General features: G+C 36.3%; 1 protein-coding gene across 1 annotated transcript in view; it reads left to right on the forward strand.

Annotated features, from left to right (window-relative positions):
• SUGCT (succinyl-CoA:glutarate-CoA transferase) overlaps window positions 1–20,708 on the forward strand; it is a 602,125-nt gene that overhangs the window by 240,469 nt on the left and 340,948 nt on the right. The window contains exon 11 of the mRNA XM_014547166.1: window positions 16,055–16,157. Within this exon, the coding sequence (XP_014402652.1) occupies window positions 16,055–16,157 (103 nt within the window). The remainder of the gene's footprint in view (window positions 1–16,054; window positions 16,158–20,708) is intronic.

Below are 20,708 nucleotides of genomic sequence, written 5' to 3' on the forward strand. Positions count from 1 at the left end.
CGGGGTGGGGCCCCCCCCCCCCCCCCCCCCCCGAGTGCAAAAATTTTTTGGCACCGGGCCTCTAGTTTTAATATAAGAACAAAAAGCCTACATATTCATTACCTAAGAAAGATGGGAAAGGTGATGAGATAGTCACAATATTTTTCTAGGGTTTGGGAAATACTAAATCCAAAGAGTGGGATGGAATTTGGGAGAGAGAATAAAGTTGATCTCTGAATGCACACTAACAAGTACAGGTTGTTCACTAAAACAATTACATTTGTTAGATTAAAGAAAGAGTCTACTTATAGTGGTACTACATATAATACTAAAGAATACGCACTGGCTTGGCGGTTCATTTGGTTGGAGCATTGTTCCATACACCAGAAGGTTGAGAGTTTGATTCCGGTCAGGGCACATACCTAGGTTGTGGGTTCAATCCTCAGTTGGGATATGTGTGGGCAGGTAACCTACTGATGTTTCTCTCGAACATCGATGTTTCTCTCTCTCAAATCAGTAAACATATCTTTAAGTGAGGATAAAAACCTTCTTTAAAGAATAATACATTTAAGAAAAATTTATAACTAATAGAGTTAAGCACGTACTAAATACAAAAGCAGTGTACAGAAAACAGTTTTTTTCCTATATAATCCAGAAATGTAATGGAGAGATTGCATGTGTGGTGAACAGCAGTGACATCAAGTACAAAATACTTAAGGACAATGGTTACAAGATATGTATGGGACCTGCATGAAAGAACTATAACATTTAATTGGCTAGGTAGACTCAATATTGTAAAGTTGTCAATTTTTCTCATTAATATTTTAACAGAACTTTAAACACCATTTCAACAGGGTAATTTTTGAAATTTAACAAATTCAAAAGTTCATCTTCAAGAATAAGTAGACTAAATTTTTTAAGTGTTGAAGATGACAGTCCCTCCTATATATTAGAACAACGCCAATGTTTTAACACCATAAATAAATTGAAAACAAAAAAAGGTGGGGAACATATTTCTAACAATAACCTAAGATGATGGTAGTTATTTTATAAAAGGAACAGTCAAATATATCCAGTTAAACCCACAATAGCCTCAATAAATTAACTTGAAGAAATAATTTGTATTAACTGAAATTCTAATGTTAAAGTGATGTATGAAAAAGCACTTGGTCTTACTAGTAATTAAGTATCTATAACAAAAAAAGCATAATATGCTAATTAGACCAGACATTCTTCCGGATGACCTTCCAGACGAAGCCGGGGCTGTGAGGCCGAGCCCCTTGCACAGATTTTGTGTATTGGGCCTCTAGTATACAAATAAAAATAGCTCAAGTATTACTTTCTCTTTTTATTATCAATGTTTTAATCACTAATTTTTAAACATAAATACTAATTAGTGTTGCCTAATGTATAGTAAGACATATAGGTTCATGATCTGCTGGAGGTAAAGTAATTGCACAATAGACATATAGAGCCTGAAAGCGCTATTCTTAACTCAATAATTCTATTTGGAAATATCCATCCTTTATTTCCTCATAAACCTCCTTATATGAATGAAAATGAAGGCACTTGCAGAATTGTGCACAGTAATGAAGTACCACAAAGCACATCAATATCTAGCATTAGGGAAATAAATAAATACTTATTTTGAATTAACCTATAACAAAGGAGGCAAGGATATTAGTATACTTGAGGCAAAGATAGTCTCTTCAATAACTGGTATTGGTAATAACTGGGCAGATGGATATAAAAATAAAATTGAACCACTTACACCATATTAAAAAATAAATTAAAAATGAATTAAAGACTTAAATGTTAGACCTGACATTAAAAAACATATGGAAAATATAGGCAGTAAAGCTTTGACATTAATCTTAGCAATATCTTTTTGGCTATATATCCTGGATTAAGGAAAACAAAAGAAAAAATAAACAAATGGGATTACCTCAAACTAAAAAGCTAATCTTTTTGGCTATATATCCTGGAGCAAGGTAAACAAAAGAAAAAATAAACAAATGGGATTAGCTCAAACTAAAAAGCTTTTTCACAGTGAAGGAAATCATCCATAATATGGAAAACAAAACAAAACAACAACACTGAATGGGAGAACTTATTTGCTATTGATACATCTAGTAAAGAGTTTATATCCAATATATATAAAGAACTCATATATTTTAACACCAAAAACACACACACACAATCCAATTAAAAAAAGGGCAGAGGACCTGAATAGACATTTCTCCCAAGAGGACATACAAATGGCCAACAACGTATGAAAAATATCCATCATCATCAGGGAAACGCAAATTAATACTAAAATGAGATGTCACTTCAAAGTTGTTAGAATGGCTATCCTCAGTACATCAACAAATAACAAGCGTTGGTGAGAAAAGGGAACCCTCATACAATGTTGGTAGGATGGTAAATTGGTGCAGCCACTATGGACGACAGTATGGATATTTCTCAAAAAATTAAAAATAGAGCTGCCAAATGATCCAGCAGTTCCATATCTGGGTATTTATTTGAATAAAATGAAGACATTAATTTAAAAAGATATCTCCAGCTCTATTTTCATTGCAGCATTCATTGCTAGTAATAGCCAAGATGTGGAAGCAACCTAGATGTCCAATAGATGAAGATGTGATATGTAAAAAGAATATTTGCAACAACATGGATGGACCTAGAGGGCATTATGTCAAGAGAAATAAGTCAGGCAGAGGAAGACAAATATTGTATGATCACACCTTTTGTGGAATCTAAAAAAGCAAAATAAGTGAATTAAAATTAAGGAAAAAAAAGAAAAAATAAACAAATGGGATTACCTCAAACTAAAAAGCTTTTTCACAGTGAAGGAAATTATCCATAATATGAAAAAGAAAAAAAACAACACTGAATGGGAGACTTATTTGCTATTGATACATCTAGTAAAGGGTTTATATCCAAAATATATAAAGAACTCATATATTTTAACACCAAAAAACAAAACAAAAAAACAATCCAATTAAAAAATTGGCAGAGGACCTGAATAGACATTTCTCCCAAGAGGACATACAAATGGCCAACAACGTATGAAAAGATATTCATCATCATCAGGGAAATGCAAATTAATACTAAAATGAGATGTCACTTCAAAGTTGTTAGAATGGCTATCCTCAGTACATCAACAAATAACAAGCGTTGGTGAGAAAAGGGAACCCTCATACAATGTTGGTAGGATGGTAAATTGGTGCAGCCACTATGGACGACAGTATGGATATTTCTCAAAAAATTAAAAATAGAGCTGCCAAATGATCCAGCAGTTCCATATCTGGGTATTTATTTGAATAAAATGAAGACATTAATTTAAAAAGATATCTCCAGCTCTATTTTCATTGCAGCATTCATTGCTAGTAATAGCCAAGATGTGGAAGCAACCTAGATGTCCAATAGATGAAGATGTGATATGTAAAAAGAATATTTGCAACAACATGGATGGACCTAGAGGGCATTATGTCAAGAGAAATAAGTCAGGCAGAGGAAGACAAATATTGTATGATCACACCTTTTGTGGAATCTAAAAAAGCAAAATAAGTGAATTAAAAAAAAACAAAGCAGAAACAAAACCATAGTTATAGAGAACAAGCTGATGGTTGACCAAGGGGAGGGGAAAGGGGGTGAGAATGAAAAATACTTATTTTAGGAATATTGTACATCCACTAAAATTAAAGTTACTGGTAGTTTTTCATAGGAAGGGAGTACTTATTATAGAATATTAATTTTAAAATGCAAAATTATATAACAACAACAAAAAGGAATGGCAACAGTGGAGGTAGTATAGCTAAATATTAACTTTTGTCTCTGGATAGAATCATAAGTAAGATTGGTTTTCCCATCCTTATATTTCTGTTTGTTTTCCAAATTTTCTAATATGAACAGCATAGTAATTAAGAAATTAATAAAATTGACAAATAACCTTGCAATACACACCAATTTTTCGTAGAGCTAACACTACAATTCCAAAATAACCAAAAGCAAACAATTCTGTGCTCTGTTCTAGTTGGTAAACAAACCTGAAATTTTATTATAAGCCTTTGGTCATTGAAGACTAAGAACAGGACAGAATATAAAGGTCAAAATAAAGGGAAGAATTTATTCCTCCTGTCATTAGTTCATGTTCTTAATTTCACTTTGTGTGAATATCAAAATAGAAGGTATCTTTGACTTTTTTCTAACTTTTATATGATTCTGAATAAAAAGCTAAATTTTTATAATTATACTAGTATATTGTACTTATTTTCAGTTAAGTTTTCTCTCTAATAAATTAGTTGAGAAAGTTGTATATTTTCCTTGCTTTGACTCTGGAAGGGAAAGTGTAAACTTGGTTTAGAGGGGAGAGGACCATGTCTTTTGTTTGTGTGCTATAAAACTTCTCAATTTTTGGCGGGAGAGAGAATGTTTTGATGAAACACAGTCCACCAGTGAATTTTGTGTGCCACAAGTAGCAGACTCTACTAACAATTTGTGCATGCTTTTTATGGTCGTTTACTGCATTATTCATTAAAACTTACATACTTTTTTTTAACAATAACCATACGAAGCATGTTAATGCAACAAGTTCATGCAAAAGCTGTATATTAGAGAAATGTCAATAATTTTATGATCGTTGGTTACCTTATTTTTCTAAATATGTCAGTTTATTCATGCAACAGTAGCAGTTGAATGTGACATCTGATTATTAAAATGTTATTTTTCAGTGTAGTAAATTAACTAAAATGGTAATGTTTCATTTAGGATACTTTTTAAAACAGCCTTTATTTTTCCCATTCCCAAGGTGTTTCTAATCTGAATTGTTCATCTGTAGGATAGCAGCACCTTAGCATTAGTGAATTATCAACAGCACTTGTTAGCATCTCCTAAGTGTATTCCTGGAATTAGAAGAGCATGACTGTGACCTATAAACACAGTAATAATTGGTGGGGTGATTTAATTAAGCACATGAAATAGTTTTCCAGTTTGTTAGCTCAGTTTGATTTATATTTCTAACTACCAAGAACTCCCTTTGAGCATATCCAAAAAGCAAATGAATTAACGAACTTACTCTTTTCAGATATATTCTTGAGAATGAATCAGTTTTGTAATTTGGTGCTGGGAGTCCACAGGGTTGGGCTGATGGGGTTGGGCAAAGACCTGAATTTTACTCGCCTTGTGTGATTGAGTTTAAAATTCCTATCTCATATTCCTCTTCCATTGTTTTTCCATTTTCCCTTCCCTTTCTTTCCCAGCTACTATTGGGCTTGGCTAGTGGCCTAGAGGAAAATCATGCTAGCCCCTTTTATTTTTCCCCAAGTCATGCTCTAGTTCAGCTCATAACATAAAATCATCACAGAATGTATAATTAATGCCGGAACTATCTAGGGTACGCTTAAAGATAAATTATTTAAATTCTTAAACTAATTAAGTAATTACTTAAATTTAGTAGAAGATTTAAAAGTGATTCAAAAATAGCATAGGGAGGTATCTTAGTTTGGGTTTTCCCAAAAGCAGACCTTAATCCAGGGGCGTGGGTACAGGTAATTTACTAGGGAAATGATCTCAAGAAATACAAGTGAACATCGGGAAGAGTGAGGCCTAGAAGGTGCATTGACAGGCAGGTTGCCACTGTGGGCAGCTGGGGCTCCGTTGTGCTGGGGATACCGAAAACTGTGGCACATTCTTCAGAATCACCTCACCAGAGGATGGGGAAGCTGGGGCATTTATCCGCCAGCTCCTGTTTCCCCTGTTTGAGGATTGCCACTGCAGGTGCAGCCCAGCAAACTCCAGGGTGTTGGAGAAAGCTCACATACAACGAAGAGAGATGAAGCAGCTTGAGAAGGGAAGCTGGCAGCGGGCTGAAATTGTCTGTATATCGCTGCAGTGGAATTTATGTTGGTCAAGGGCACATGGGGTAGAACATCTACAGCCTCTCCAGTTTTTTTCTGTCAGAGAACAAGAAAGGCTGAGTAGAATCATGGTTAGCCTAAGTTGAAACTGGAATTAGACTGCTCAGCTTTCAATACTGTCCTGTCCTATTAGTTGTAAGATATTTGGCAAGCTGTGTGACTTCTATGTTTCAGATTTTTTTTTACTGTAAATTTGGGATAGTAATAATAATCTTTATCTCTAGAATTATTGGAGAATTAAAGAGTGAATGTAGCAAAGGTAAAACTCTCAGAAGAGTGCCTGGCATATGGGATGAACTTGATAAGTTTACTAATTGTAGGGATCTGGCTGGGCAGCAGTATAGGAGGGCGGTGGTTAACTTGTATGGTGTAACAGAGTTCTGTTAATGAAATGTACGTCTCCGTCTTATTTGGCAGACATGAGGCATGTTGACTTGCGTTAAGTACTAACAACAAAAACACCTTAAAACAAACAAACGCTTCCTCTGTTTTAGTGAAAGATGCCAACATCTAGGGGTTCCCTCCTAGGCTTTGCCCCTTGAAAAAAAACAAAGTCAGTTCCTGATGCCACCCCTGCCCCAGTTTCACTGTGGCCTAGTTGGCTGGGGGCTGGGGCTGCCCTGGAGGGAAACTATTTACCCTGAGTTTGGACCAGAGACTGACACCCAAAGAACAAATGAAACAAGTACAAAGGGCTCAGTTTGCTTTTTCTGTCCCTGTTTTTTGTTTTAAACCTAAGTATGAAGGTTCTGAGACAACAGCATGGGCAGCATCACTCTTCCCAGAGGCCAGAGGGCCCGTGTCTGCTACAGGTGTAAGAGGAAATGAATGTTTTGCTGTGTGCATGTCCTCTCTTCTGTGGGCAGGTGGCACCCTCAGTCACCTCTGTCACCCAGTGACTCAAAAGTGACCCCCCAGGGCACGTCACTCTTTAGGGCCCTTGAGCCATTGGTGCACAGCTGGTTGTAAATGAATCTGCCCCAGGGAGGTTGTTGTCTTTGTTCCTGTGTCCCTTGGGGTGGCCAGCCTTTCTGCCTGCAGGGTTCAGTAGAGAAGGCCACCTCTGAGCCCTCAGACAGAAGGAAGTGGGGGCGGCCAGGGCTGCTTCTGAGCTCCCCTCCTCTGAACTCTGCAGATGTTAAAGCTGTCAGCCACCCCTCAACGTTTATCTGTGGCAAATTGCAGGGGAAGTTTCTCTGAGAGGGACTTGGCCAGTTGCAGTCCAAGCTGGCCCTGGGTTTCTGGAGAAGGCGCAGTGGAAGGCAAGGGCTTGGGCCCTGTGGGCACTGCTGGACCCTTTCCCTAGAAGGGTCTCCCATGTTTTTTTTCCCCTTGTGGACATCAAAGAGAAGATAAGTAGGTGGCTCTTTTAACCAGCTTTTCAGGTTTCTGTCACTTCAGAGTTTCCCCCCCAAAGTCTCACCTTATTTAGAAGAGAATAAAAAGATAACTAAATGTAAAAAAAAGAAAAAAGGACCAATGGGAGGACATTTGCAGAGGCGGATTCTGGGATGAATGTGAATCGCTGTCTTCTAACATTTATGGCATTGGTTTCAGCTGGGAGGAATCTTAGACTCTCCATCAAAGGGAGGAGGCTAGTGAGGGTGGGGCCAGGGAGGATGGAGAAAGAGCAGGAGGATTGGGAAGCGGAGTCCTTATTCAGCTATTTCCAAATGTGAGGCGAGTGGCTGCTGAGAGGGCTGTGCACCCTGGGCGAGCACTTCCTGGGCTGTGTCCGCGCAAAGGCAGGCTGGGTGACCGTTCTGGGTTTCCAGCGCTGGAGGAAATTGCCAGTAAAATTCATTTCGCCTTCGGGATCCTTTGAAATCAAATATAGCATTTTATAGCCTATAACTCTTTTTTCTTTATACCATTTTCATTTTAGTGTGTTGTGTACAATAAGAACATAATGTTTTCTTTTCTGAGGCTGTTCATTCATGGAAGACACCAGATGAGGAAACGGGTAAATCCGGGAAGCCGGGGATTTTCATACTGCATTTGAAAATTTCCTTTCTTTAATGGATTTACATTTAGTAGAGATATATTACAAATGGAGTTTTGAAACAGGAAAATTAAGGAAAGCAAAACTGGTCTTTTGCTTCCCTTTACCATATATCGGGATTTAGATTATGTTTAGTGTGGTGCTGATGGTCTAAATGTGTATTTTAACTGACTTTGGGGACTATAAGAGATGGACCTCATAAATCACCTAGGTCAGTGGTTGGCAAACCGTGGCTCGAGAGCCACATGCGGCTCTTTGGCCCCTTGAGTGTGGCTCTTCCACAAAATACCACGTGCGGACGCGCACGTACAGTGTGATTGAAACTTCGTGGCCCATGCACAGAAGTCAGTATTTTGTGGAAGAGCCACACTCAAGAGGCCAAAGAGCCGCATGTGGCTCGCGAGCCGCAGTTTGCCGACCACTGACCTAGGTGATAAGTTTTAATACAGTGCACAACTGGGTTAAAAGTAATGAAAAGATTCTTCCCTGTTGGTCAAAGGAAAAGAGATTGAATTTGACCAGGAAAAAAGAATAAAAATTGGATCACAAATGAGTGTCTGTGAGCTCCAAATGGCAACCGACTAGCAGTCTATAAGGAAGCATCTTCAAATATCTTAAAAATAGTACCAGTAAACTTCAGGTAAGATGGTGGTGTCAGAGGCAGCGTAGTTTATGGATCTTCCCAAATGTCCATATAAAAGCAGATAGAGCTACTTGAGAACAAGTTTGGGAAAATCATGGAAAACATTTACAGCAAAATATCAAGGAATTCACTTGCACCCCAAAGAGTGGGAACAAACCATCAAAAGCCATAAGAAAGCACGATATGAGCATTTGTAAGGGAAAACATAGAGCAAAGCATTGGGGTCTTGAATGGACCAAAGAACAAGCCCAAACTAGCCTGCAGGTGACCTTTGGAAGGCACAGGGCAAATTTGACAATAGCAGCTAAAACTAGGAAGGGAGTGCAAGAGGTTCCTGGTAATATCTGAGAGACTGGGGCGGTATAGCTTCTTGAAAACCACCCTCCACAGAGAAACTAGTGAAATAAAAATTAAGCAGGAAATGGATAAGAGACATAAGGACAGAAAAGGTACAAATAAATCTAATAGAGGGGAAGAGCCTCAAGAAGTTTTGAAAAGCAAGTTACCACACAAGAAAACTGAAGAGGGATTTCTGTGATGGTAGAAAGGCTATTTGAACCAAGCCTCCTTCTAAAAGTTCAGGAAAAGTTAATTTGATATAAAAAATAAAAAGTAACATTCTAGTTGGTTTGGCTCAGTGGATAGAGCGTCGGCCTGTGGACTGAAGGGTCCCAGGTTCGATTCCAGTCAAGGGCACATGCCCGGGTTGTGGACTCTATCCCCGGTGGGGGCCGTGCCGGAGGCAGCCGATCAATGATTCTCTCTCATCATTAATGTTTCTATTTCTCTCTCCCTCTCCCTTCCTCTCTGAAATAAAAAAAAAAATAGAAAAAAATAAAAAGTAACAGAAAGTGCAGAGATCAAATCTTATTCAATATTATTATAAGATACAAAAGGGATGAGCAGAATAATATCCTTATAGACTTCCCATATTATGTTTGCAGTGATGTTGCTTAGACTGTGCAGATAGTCAGTCATAGCAAAGCTGGTCAGGCCAGAAACCATTATAATCTATTACCTACACTTCATTTTGAATTTATACAGAACAGAATGTGTTTCTGAGCTGTGAATGATGATTTGAATGGATGAAAATTATTAATGTGGTAATAATTAGTGTGGATCTTAAGACATGGTGGTTACTTTGCCTAGTAAGTGTCTCACTGCGTTTAAGAGCCAGTTGTATGAAAAGTCCTGAGCGACTCCGAACTAGAAGGCAGTGATTGGGTTTCCTGGATATACTCTTCTTACTACATACTTTGTGTGGCCCATGAATTGACACACAGACAAAGGAGAGAGCTAGTGAATGCTAGGAGGAAAAAAAGATAACTTCAACCATAATTTATCAGTAATGTGTAGAGATAAATACCTAAGAGGAAATAAGGTCTGAGGAAATTACAGGAAATATTAAATCTATGATTCTGTTTACGGTAGAAACGCCGACCAACAAATTCCAGCTGTTTCTCTGTGGGTTATGGAAGTGTCACAGGTCTGTTTATAGTTAACTGCATTGTAGACTCCAGCCTGAGTCTTATGGAATCTCTGGTTGGGTTTGGCTTTACTTAGATTTGTCTAAAGAGACATTTTCCTATTGGCAATACATTTATGGACTGTAGCCCTGTACCAAATTTTTATTTCCATAACTTCTATTTTAATTTCTTGACCCTCCTTGCCAACAGTTTGCCTCACCAGAAATGTTAGCATAGTTTTATTTATTTAGCATTTATGTAGCACTTACTAGTACAATGCACCTTTAAAGTATTAATACTTTAATTTTTCATGACAAGCTTATGAGCTAGATACTATTTTTTTATTGCTTAAAGTATTACAAAGAGTATTATATAGGTCTCCTTTTTTTTTCCTTTGACCTTCCCCCGGCCTCCCCTATCCCTCAGTTTCTTGTGTCCATTGGTTATGCTTATATGCATGCATACAAGTCCTTCTGTTGATCTCTTACCACCCCCCACCCCAACCCTACCCGGCCTTCCCACTGTAGTTTGACAGTCTGTTCGATGCTGCTCTGCCTCTGTATCTATTTTTGTTCATCAGTTTATAATGGTCTTTATTATCCATAAATGAGTGAGATCATGTGGTATTTTTCTTTCATTGGCTTATTGCACTTAGCGTAATAGATACTATTTTTTAAACCAACTTGAAAAGCAATCTTAAAGGACAAAGAATAATGAAGTAAATAAAGCTAAAGACAATCAAAAACTAGGAGAAGAAATTTGGAATGCATATAACTAGTAAAGGATTTGTATATAGGGTACGTCGACTCTGAGAATGAAGGTACCTGTTGAGAAGGGCTCCAAAGAGGACACTAGGCATATGAAAAGATGCTCAATGTCACTATCATCAGAGAAATGCAAATAAAGATGACAAGGAGATATAAGCTCACATTTGTCAGAATGGCTATTATCAATAAATCTACCGACAATAAGTGTTGGCCAAGATGTGCACTGTTGGTGGTAATGCAGACTGGTGCAGCCACTGTGGAAAGCAATTTGGAGTTACCTACACAAATTGAAAGTGAAACTACCTCATGACCTAGTTATTCCACTTCTGGGAATTCATCTTAAGAACTGAAACACAAATTATAAAAAAATACATATGCATCTCTGTGTTCATTGTAGCATTATTTACAATAGCCAAAGTTTAGAAGCAACCCAAGTGTGCATCAGTAGATGAGTGGATAAAAAGCTGTGGTATTTTTACACAATGAAATACTACTTGGCCATAAAAAAGACTGAAATCTTACCCTTTGCAACACATGTCTGGACCTGGAGACCATTAAGCTAAGTGAAATAACCCTGGCAGAGAAAGATAAGTACCATATGATTTCCACTCATAGGTGGAATCTAATGAATAAAACAAACCAGCAAATGAAATAGAAACAGATTCATAGATAGAGGGGAGGAGATTTGGGGCTGGGTGAAAAAGGTGAAGGATTAACCAAAATACCCCCAACAAACAAATTCATAGACACAGACAACTCTATGGTGATTACCAGAGGAAAATGAGGGTGGGGGGAAGCAGAAGAGGATATAGGGAGGATCAAGGAGAATGGAAGGAATCTTGGTTTGTGTGGTGAACACACAATACAATATACAGATTATGTATTATAGAATTGTGCACCTGAAAAACTATATAATTTTATTAGCCAGTGTCCCCCCTATAAATTCAATAAAAGGTGGGAAAAAGAAAAGAGTTCAGCTGAGAAATGGACAAAAGATATGAAGAGAAACGAAAGAATAGAAAGAAAAATATCTGAAAGCTTGTAAACTTATGAAAATATGTTCAATTTCTCCATTTGTGAGAAATGCAACTTAAAGTTACCACTTTTATCAGTTTGGAAAAACTTCAGTCTGACAGTAACAACTTGGTAAGCACCTAAGGACATGGAGCATGGTGGAAGCACAAATTGGCATCAACCACTTTGTAGAGAAATTTGGCAAAATCTGAGATAGCTAATGATGTGCCTGCTTTGTGACTGCAATTCTACCTCTGTGTATAACTTAGGGAATCAACCCATAGAACAGAGAAACTGGAAATAATGTGCCATTGCTGGGAGAAAAATAAATTTAGAATTATTTCACAGAAACATGCCAAGTGGATAATAAAATGAATGAGCCAAATCTACATTTTTGAATATGGATAGATCCTGAAATTAAAATATTTAATAAAGAAAAGTGAGTTGCAATGTAAAGTTTAAAAATACACATCCAAACAGATACACATGCAAAATATATATAATAACATGAATATAGAAATGCACATGAACTTTTTTTGGATGGTGGTTACTTCTGAGAAGAAAAAAGGGGGAAAAGGTTAAGGAGAGGTACAAAAGGGACTTTGCCTGTGTCTGTACCATTTTGTTTCTTAAAAGATATGAAGCAAATATGCTAAGATATTAACATTTTAAAAATGTGGGTGGGTGAAGAGATAAACGTATTTACATTATTTTCTATAGTTTTCTATTCATACACATCTTTTGGGCTTGTTCGAAAGGTTTCACAATAATAAAATAAAAAATAAATTTAATAATTTAAAAACTAACTCTCCTGGGTAAAGTCCTGGATTTTCTTTTAAAAATCTTTGGGAAACATTGTTGTTATATTGAGATAAACTTCCAAAAACCTTTACGTTATGTGAACAGCATCTTTTCCCAAAGTTTTATATTCAGTTATTACTGGTTTATAGTGTAATGTGTTTTGCAATTCTTCATTGTTTTTGTTAAGTCTATGTAAGATGTTTGCTTAGCTTTTTCACAAAATTATTTACAATTTAAAGGCACAGCTTTCTGGGTCTAGTCATCTGTACATCCAGAAAGTTGGCATGTTAAGAGGATGAAACTAATGTGTGCAAATCTTAAAATATTATGGGTTTTTGTTATACAAATATCAAAAGTTAATTTCAGAAAACTGTGGTTGGCAAATCTACAACCCTACCATAGAGACAGTATAACAAAAAGAAGAGGGCTTTTTAAAAGTTAAATGTTGATGTTAAGAAATTTGAACTCAAGAAATTTAACCTTAATGTAGCTGTGTTTTATCTACCTAAGTGATGCTGTCTGATTAACAATACCCAATCCAGCATCAAGTAAATTCAAAAAAATCTACAACTAAATATAGGAGTTAATTTAGTAAATTCACAATTAAGTATGTATTGGTATTTTTTATATATAGATATATGTATTTTTATTGATTTTAGAGAGGGAGAGGAAGAGAGAGAGATAGAAACATCAATGATGAGAGGGAATCATCGATAAGCTGCCTCTTGTACACCCTTCCCTGGGGATCAAGCCTGAAACCAGGCATGTGCCCTGACCTGGAATCGAACCGTGACATCCTGATTCAGAGGTCAAAGCTCAACCACTGAGCAACACGGTCCAAGTTCAAATTGTTTTTTGAGTTTCCTAGAGGAGGCTCTAGCTTTGAGGATCACTAAACTGGATCTAAGGACACCCTACTTGTCTAATCTTCCAGATTGTGTTTCTCTGTGATTTAGATCAGCTTTTTATAAAATTTTAGCAGAATTTTTGTGGCTAATAAAACATGTGCTTAATAACTTTTTTTTTGCATAGATAAAGGAAAGGAATCTACATCAAATTAGATCAAGAGATAGATTTTCAGAAGAAAATGACTGATATATCCTCTGGGAGCAGTGGAATGCAGACATGCTCTGTCTCTGAGTTTAAGGCATCTATGAACAATTCCACACCCACACCCACACAAAGACGCAAACAGTGGTCACAACTGCATCTCCAGAAGCTGCCTCGCTCCCGTCTCATTTCCAAAGTGCATCCACTGTTTTCCATAACATAAAATAAATCCCTCTCTTTTGCCCAGTGGTGAAAAGCTTATATAAATACTAAAATTTCAACTATCCCCTCGAGCTTTCTCTTGGCAAGCCTGCAGCTATGGGTTTGTTTGGTTATTGACATATGTTTTCTGTGTAGATCTTCCAGGCCGCTTGGGTGAGCCCAGTGGTGATAAATGCACTTGTCTGGAAAATTTAGCAGACTAATCATTATAACACTCTGTTTATGAAAACTTAAATAATTAACACTCTAAATGAAAAGGCTCTGTATTTGAAGTATCTCTTTTATTCTTTCAACATACATCATTTTGGTGATACATATCTCTATAAATCTTCGAAAGTCTTAGCCAGGAGATGACTTTAACAGTCATTGAAAAGAAAATATGGATGTAAAGAATTGATTAGTGCAAGACATTTAATCTTGCATTGTGGTGTTCCCATGAAGGAATATTTTTCAATATTTGGGAGTGAAATATTTTATTGTGTACTAAGTAGGGATAATTAACATTACTAATCTGTAATTAAAATTTATAATGAAAAATCTTTATTTCTCATAATGGAGAGAAATGGGGAGGCATTATATTTAAAGACAATAATCAAGACATTCTCTAGCTGTTTGTAGAATAAGTGGCTGCATGAATAGGATCAATTACATTCCTAAAATGTAATATTACCTACATAAAAAATTAATCAGATTCTTATTTATATGGAAATTTTAATGTAAAATAATATTGTAAATTATTTTATATAAATATGTAAACATTATAGTTCATGTAGTAGTCTATCTTTTAGAGAATACATTAATTCAAACTTTGTTTTTTTTCTTTCTTTGTATCTACTAGAAGGCAATCAGAGAAATGTCCTCAAAGTATTGATAGTGTTTTTACACTTTTTTCTATATGGAAGAAGTCCATTTCTCTAATATAATTTTCCATGGACTCTGTAGATCTGAGATGAATTCTAGCTGTGTATAAGAGCGCTGAGTAGAAGTCCTTGAATACTAAACATTTCTACTCTATTTGCACTAGTGAAGTAATTTACTTGCTGCCAGTAATCTACCTTAGCTAATGCTTTTAAAAAAACTTTTCACCTCGATTGTTACTTTAAAAATAATTTTCTATTTTAACAATTAGCAGTTCTAAAGTTCTTCATATATACAAACTATAAATGTCTTTGAGGATCCAAGTCTGTTCTGTCCTTTTTTAAAAGAGAAGAAATATAAAACAGTAAATTTCATTAATGAATTAGGTTCCCTTTTCTTCCTTATAGAGAAAATGAAGAAAATCAAATAAGCATTTATGCCCATGAACTCCAGTTTTAAGTTATACTAAAAACAAAACAAAGGTAAAAGACTTTAATGAATTTGAGTGTTGTTGGCTAACCTGAGATACCTGTCTTTATAAGTAATGTCTAATTTTTTTCTGGTTAGTAAGTCACAGTATGGATAAATAAGTAACTGAGATTATTTTTAGTAATGCTTGTGGCTATTAATTCTGATGCACTTTGAATGTAATGGTGATAAAACATGTACTTTTCTTTTAAAACAACCACATTAGTTTATTTTTTTGTTTTGAGGAGTAATATAGTATATCAGTCTCTATGCCTGAGACCTAAAAAATACTTTGCCCAGTAGTATGATATTCTCAAAATTGCAATGATATTATTTTTATAAGGAATTCAATGACACATTGAAACAATACAATTTTTTCACATAATCTCTCTTCTCCAAGGGAATCTCTGTTAAAAAGTACATACGGACAGAAATAGGAGGAATCATGGATTTTCAACAATTCTACCTGGTTGGCTACAATGCAATTTAAGCCATTTCATATAGGCAACATTCTCTCAAAACTAGGAGCAAAGAAACTAGAAAACACTGCCATTACTGGTTGCTGCAAAAGAGGGTCATATGAGAAATAAAGTTGTTACCTTTTCTAAAAATATATATATTTTTATTCATTTCAGAGAGGAATGGAGATGGAGAGAGAAATAGAAATATCAATGATGAGAAAATCATCCACAGGCCACCTCCGGCATACCCCCAACCAGGGATTGAGCCCGAAACTCGGGCATGTGCCCTAACTGGGAATCGAACCATGATCTCCTGGTTTATAGGTTGATGCTCAACCACTAGCACACTGGCCGGACACCTTCTTTAGAGTATAAAAATGCATCTTTTTTCCGGTCTCTTTCTAGGTTTGAAGAAGAAACGACCAGCAAGTGGTTACACCTCTTTGAAGGCAGTAACGTCCCCTATGGCCCAATAAACAATATGAAGAATGTATTTGCAGAACCTCAGGTTTGCTTTTTGAAGTTTTTATTACACCATGATTAAAACAAAAATTTGCTTTTGTTTTCTATCCAGATTGATTCATATGAATATAAATTAGTCATTAGTCTTACACTTTAATCATATAACTTGATATTTTACTGTTATGTTAAACTATGGGTATGAAATAGAAATAATTAGAATTTAAAATGGGCTGTCTACAATCATAATTTTATGTTTACCAGATCTAACATATTTCTTCAGCCGCCACTACATAAAATTTCCAAGGTCAGGACATTTTTTTTTTCCTGAAAAATAGAAATATAGACCACTGAGAGGTTGGGGTCAGACATTCAGAAAACATCCTCTGTAAAAAGAAATATGAGAACTTTCACAGTTACAGCGTATTTCTCATAATATGGCTCTCTTAAAGTATACAAAGCAAGGCATAGTTAATTCTGCAAATGAGAGGCTTTTATATGCTTTGATTAATGTGTGTTATTCATGAAGAATAAATTGTACTTGAATAGAGATTTGTGCTCTACCTTGATACAGGCTCCGTAGTGGGGCCCAGGAAAAAGGGTCAACTGAAAAAAAACATAGTTCTATAATATTGTTTACATGGTTATTTTTAGATAGTGTCAAAATAATGTTTTTATTTAATCAATATCATGGCAAGCAATTTATCATTTCTGAGATTCATATATTAATCCCAAAAGCTAGAAGAACTTCGTTTCTCTGGGAAGGTTTCACTGTGACTATTTCTATATCTTGTCAGTTTTCAAAGTTTTGAATTTCTAGAGTTTTAAAAATTCTTTTGGTTTATATAGTGACAGATCCTTGAAATGAATTGTTGAAAATGGAATACACATTTTAAGCTAAGAGAACTTTGTTGAAAACTGACCTAACCCTTTACTTTGGTACCTTTATCTTACATGAATATATATATATATATATATGAAAATGTAATGATTTAATTCAATGTTTACAATATTTACTGAAGGGAAAAAAGTGAATGAATTCAGGAATTCTGCTCGTGCTATTTTTCAGCCAAGATTGTGAGTACGGCAAGGCTTGGTCAATAAGTATTTGAAATGAGGGAGCCCACTTGATACTCACTGAGTTTATGTGAAAGGGTCCCATCACATCAGCAAATTAATTCCTTGTGATTCCTTGTGGTGAGGTAGCAGTGTACACACTCTGGAAGTAGTAGACCAGACACCCCATCTTCTTACTTCATAACTTTGAATAAAAGGCAAATCTTTGGCTTTGTGCTGTACTGGGGCGGGGGTGGGGGGTAGGGAAAGAGGGATGGTTGGTTGTTATTGTTACTTTTCTGCTTAAAGCTGATACAAAGCTGTGTAGGGCTTTACATTTAACTCATTTGGAGGGCACATTTCTCTAGAGATAATTCCTGAGAGCTTTTCAGCAGTTTTGTTGCTCCACTTGTATTTAATCAGGGGTAAAGTCATTAAAGTAAAGAATGTCACCATAAAAAATCATTAGATATATTCTAACATTACCTATTTTTTAGGCTTTGATGAAAAAGGATACCTCCATCACCTTAAAATTGTTCACTTTATGGGCTGGTTCAAATTGAATATAGGATAATTAGAATTTTCATTTGTAGTTAAGTTTAATTATTTTAACTCTTTTTGACCTGCAAGAAATTTCTATTGTTGGTCTATGGTATATTTCCAGTACTTAGCTCATTTCCTAAATGGAGAAGGTTGAAATTATCTAAGCCAGGATACAACTTTTCTGTCTACTCCCAAAGGCTCTGAAAACTGCCTTCTTACACACCAAAAAATAGATTCTAATTGCTACAGTCCTAACCTCAAAAATTCTTAAGCATACAATGATAGTTGTTGATAATTTTACTCTAGTTGCAAAAGTAGAGTTGGTCTCTTATATATAATTTTTTTCTGTGGAATTTAAATGCTAAAATGTATGTATAAAATTTATCTGGATTTTTAGTAAGACTAGAGAGCAATGTCGTATTACATTTAAAAAATAATCAAAGGCAACTATGGCAATTGTGAGTAGGACTTTTTTCCACAAGAGGCAAGGGCACTCACTGTCTTTCCCCTGTGCTCATTTGGCTCTTTTAGAAAGAAGTGCATATAATTTTGAATTTTGAAGGAGTGTAGACTGTGAAAAAAAATCAGAGAGTGTTTTTCTTAATTTGTGTAACATAACTGATTTTACACAAATTTAAATAGGGCATCTACAAGTAACTATTTTGATAATTTATTCAAGAAACCTTTATTGTTGTTAATGTACCAGGCTCAAGATATTTAGTATGAATTTGGTAATTTTCTTCCTTTCTGAAAAATAAATTCAAAATGGACTTCACTAGCAAATACTCAATAAATATTTGTTGATGCATGAGTCAGCGAATGAATGAGTTGATTCTCTGCAAAGTATAGATTTTTTCCAAATGATCCAGTGACTGACAAGCTCTATCTATGGGCCTGGCTGAAAAGCCTTTGGATGAAAAGCTCAGGGACTAAGCATAACGTAATGGTTAAGACCATGGAGTTAAAATTGATGGGCAGTTTTATAAGCTCTCTAGGTTTCAGCTTCCTCAACTGGAAAGTGGTGAAATGGGATCCCTCCTTTATATTGTTGTAAATGGTAAATGAGATCATGTTGAGTAAAGACACATAGTAGGGACTGCCAGATGTAAATGCTTAAGGAACGGTAGGAGCTCTGGTTTTGATGGTGCGCTTTGTGGTTAGTTTTTTTGTGAAAAACACTTTCTTTTACTTACTTTTGTTTGATGGGTAGAGGCACACCCAGTGTACCTGTGGAGATGGAGATCATTAGCTTCAAATTGAGCTCCAACTAACATCCTTAAAAAAAAAGCATCAGCAAACTCTATGCCAAGAAGTTCTCAACCACTCACCGTTTCTGATGATTGAAAATCCTTTTATTTTTCACTTTCCGTGAAAGTATAATTTCCGTTTAAGGTGTCCGCCCTTGTTTTCCCCCTGCTGAGCTGTGGAGTTTCTTGGCCCTGGGTGCATGGAGCCGGCCACTTCTGTTCAGATGTGGGGCGGCACTGCTGGCGCCTGGGGCCCAGCCCTCAGTGTGTGCTGTGCCAGTGCAGCTGCTGGTTCCACTGAAAGCTGACTTGGGTAAAATACAAGGCCTGGAACATGGTGCAGAACGTGAGACTTTGATGAGGTGAAAGTGGGTATGTTTAACAAAAAAACCCCAAAAAAACCCACAAAAAGGTTTTGAAGCATCACCAAATAGGAGAGCATTTTCTGTGGCTGTACTTATCAAGTAGACCATTTACATTTCATTTGTGGTTTACATTTTCATCATGGTAGGCAACAAAAATTTACAGGATGGCAGAAACTATTTCTAACCTAAATAATTTCATTATTGTCTAGTGTTTGGAGAAATCTTGTTGTTGTTTTTTTTTAACTTTACCTAAACAGCAGATGATTTTTTTTCTTTGATAGATGCAAGGTTCTCTACCTTCTATCTCTGATTATATGCCTCAGAACTTTGCACAGTTAAATTGATGCTACAGGTATCCACTGATGAGTTAGTCAGGAATACTATGGGAGGGGGGCAGGGAGTTGGTCTATATTTACTGATAATTTTTGATCCAAAACCTTTTTACTAGTGGTAGTTTTGTTGTTTTTTTTGTCCCTCAATGATAAATTGTGGAAAACCATTTGCATTATAGAAGTACTAGAGGCCTGGTGCACAAAATTTTTGCATGGGGGCGGGGGGAGTCCCTCAGCCCAGCTTGCACCCTCTTGCAATCTGGGACCCCTCGGGGGATGTCCGTCTGCAGGGGTTGGGTCTAAACCAGCAGTCAGACATCCCTCTCGCAATCTGGGACCACTGGCTCCTAACCACTCTGCCTGCCTGCCTGCCTGATCACCCCTAACCCCTCGCCTGCCTGCCTCATCGCCCTTAACCACTCTGCCTGCCTGCTTGATTGCCCCTAACCACTTGCCTGCCTGCCTGATCGCCCCTAACTGCTCGCCTGCCTCCCTGATTGCCCCTAACCTCCCCGCCACCGTGTCTTCATCCAGAAGGACGTCTGGAATGATGTCCGGAAGGTCCTTTGGCTCGCTGGTCTAATTAGCATATTATGCTTTTATTATTATAAATAATATAGATTATCTGCATATAGATTTTAATAGTTGTTTTTCCAAGTGCTTTCTTAAAATATTTTTTTTAATCAGGCCAAGATTGTGCAGTACATTAAAGGAATTCTTAAAAAGCTTAAAAAACTTATTAGTTGACCTCAGTATGGTCCCATTTAACATACCCTTGGGACCATGTGCATGAAATACATTGTGGTTTGAGGTTTTCCAACCCAAATAAACTTAAAAAGAAAATGCAGCTTTTAATAGAAACTATTCAAATTCCTGCAAAAATAGGTATGGATTTCACCACTGAGAGGGTTTAAAAGCATCAGTATCAACCATGAGAATCTAAAGAGAATGTGTTATCTTGCTTTCTGTATTTTGCTTAAGACTGCATGTTTGGCGATTCTAGTATATTACTATCTTTGAATGAACTGCTCAATTAATACATACATATATATATATA

Source organism: Myotis brandtii, unplaced genomic scaffold (genome assembly GCF_000412655.1).
Source record: "Myotis brandtii unplaced genomic scaffold, ASM41265v1 scaffold465, whole genome shotgun sequence".
NCBI classification, from domain to species: Eukaryota; Metazoa; Chordata; class Mammalia; order Chiroptera; family Vespertilionidae; genus Myotis; species Myotis brandtii.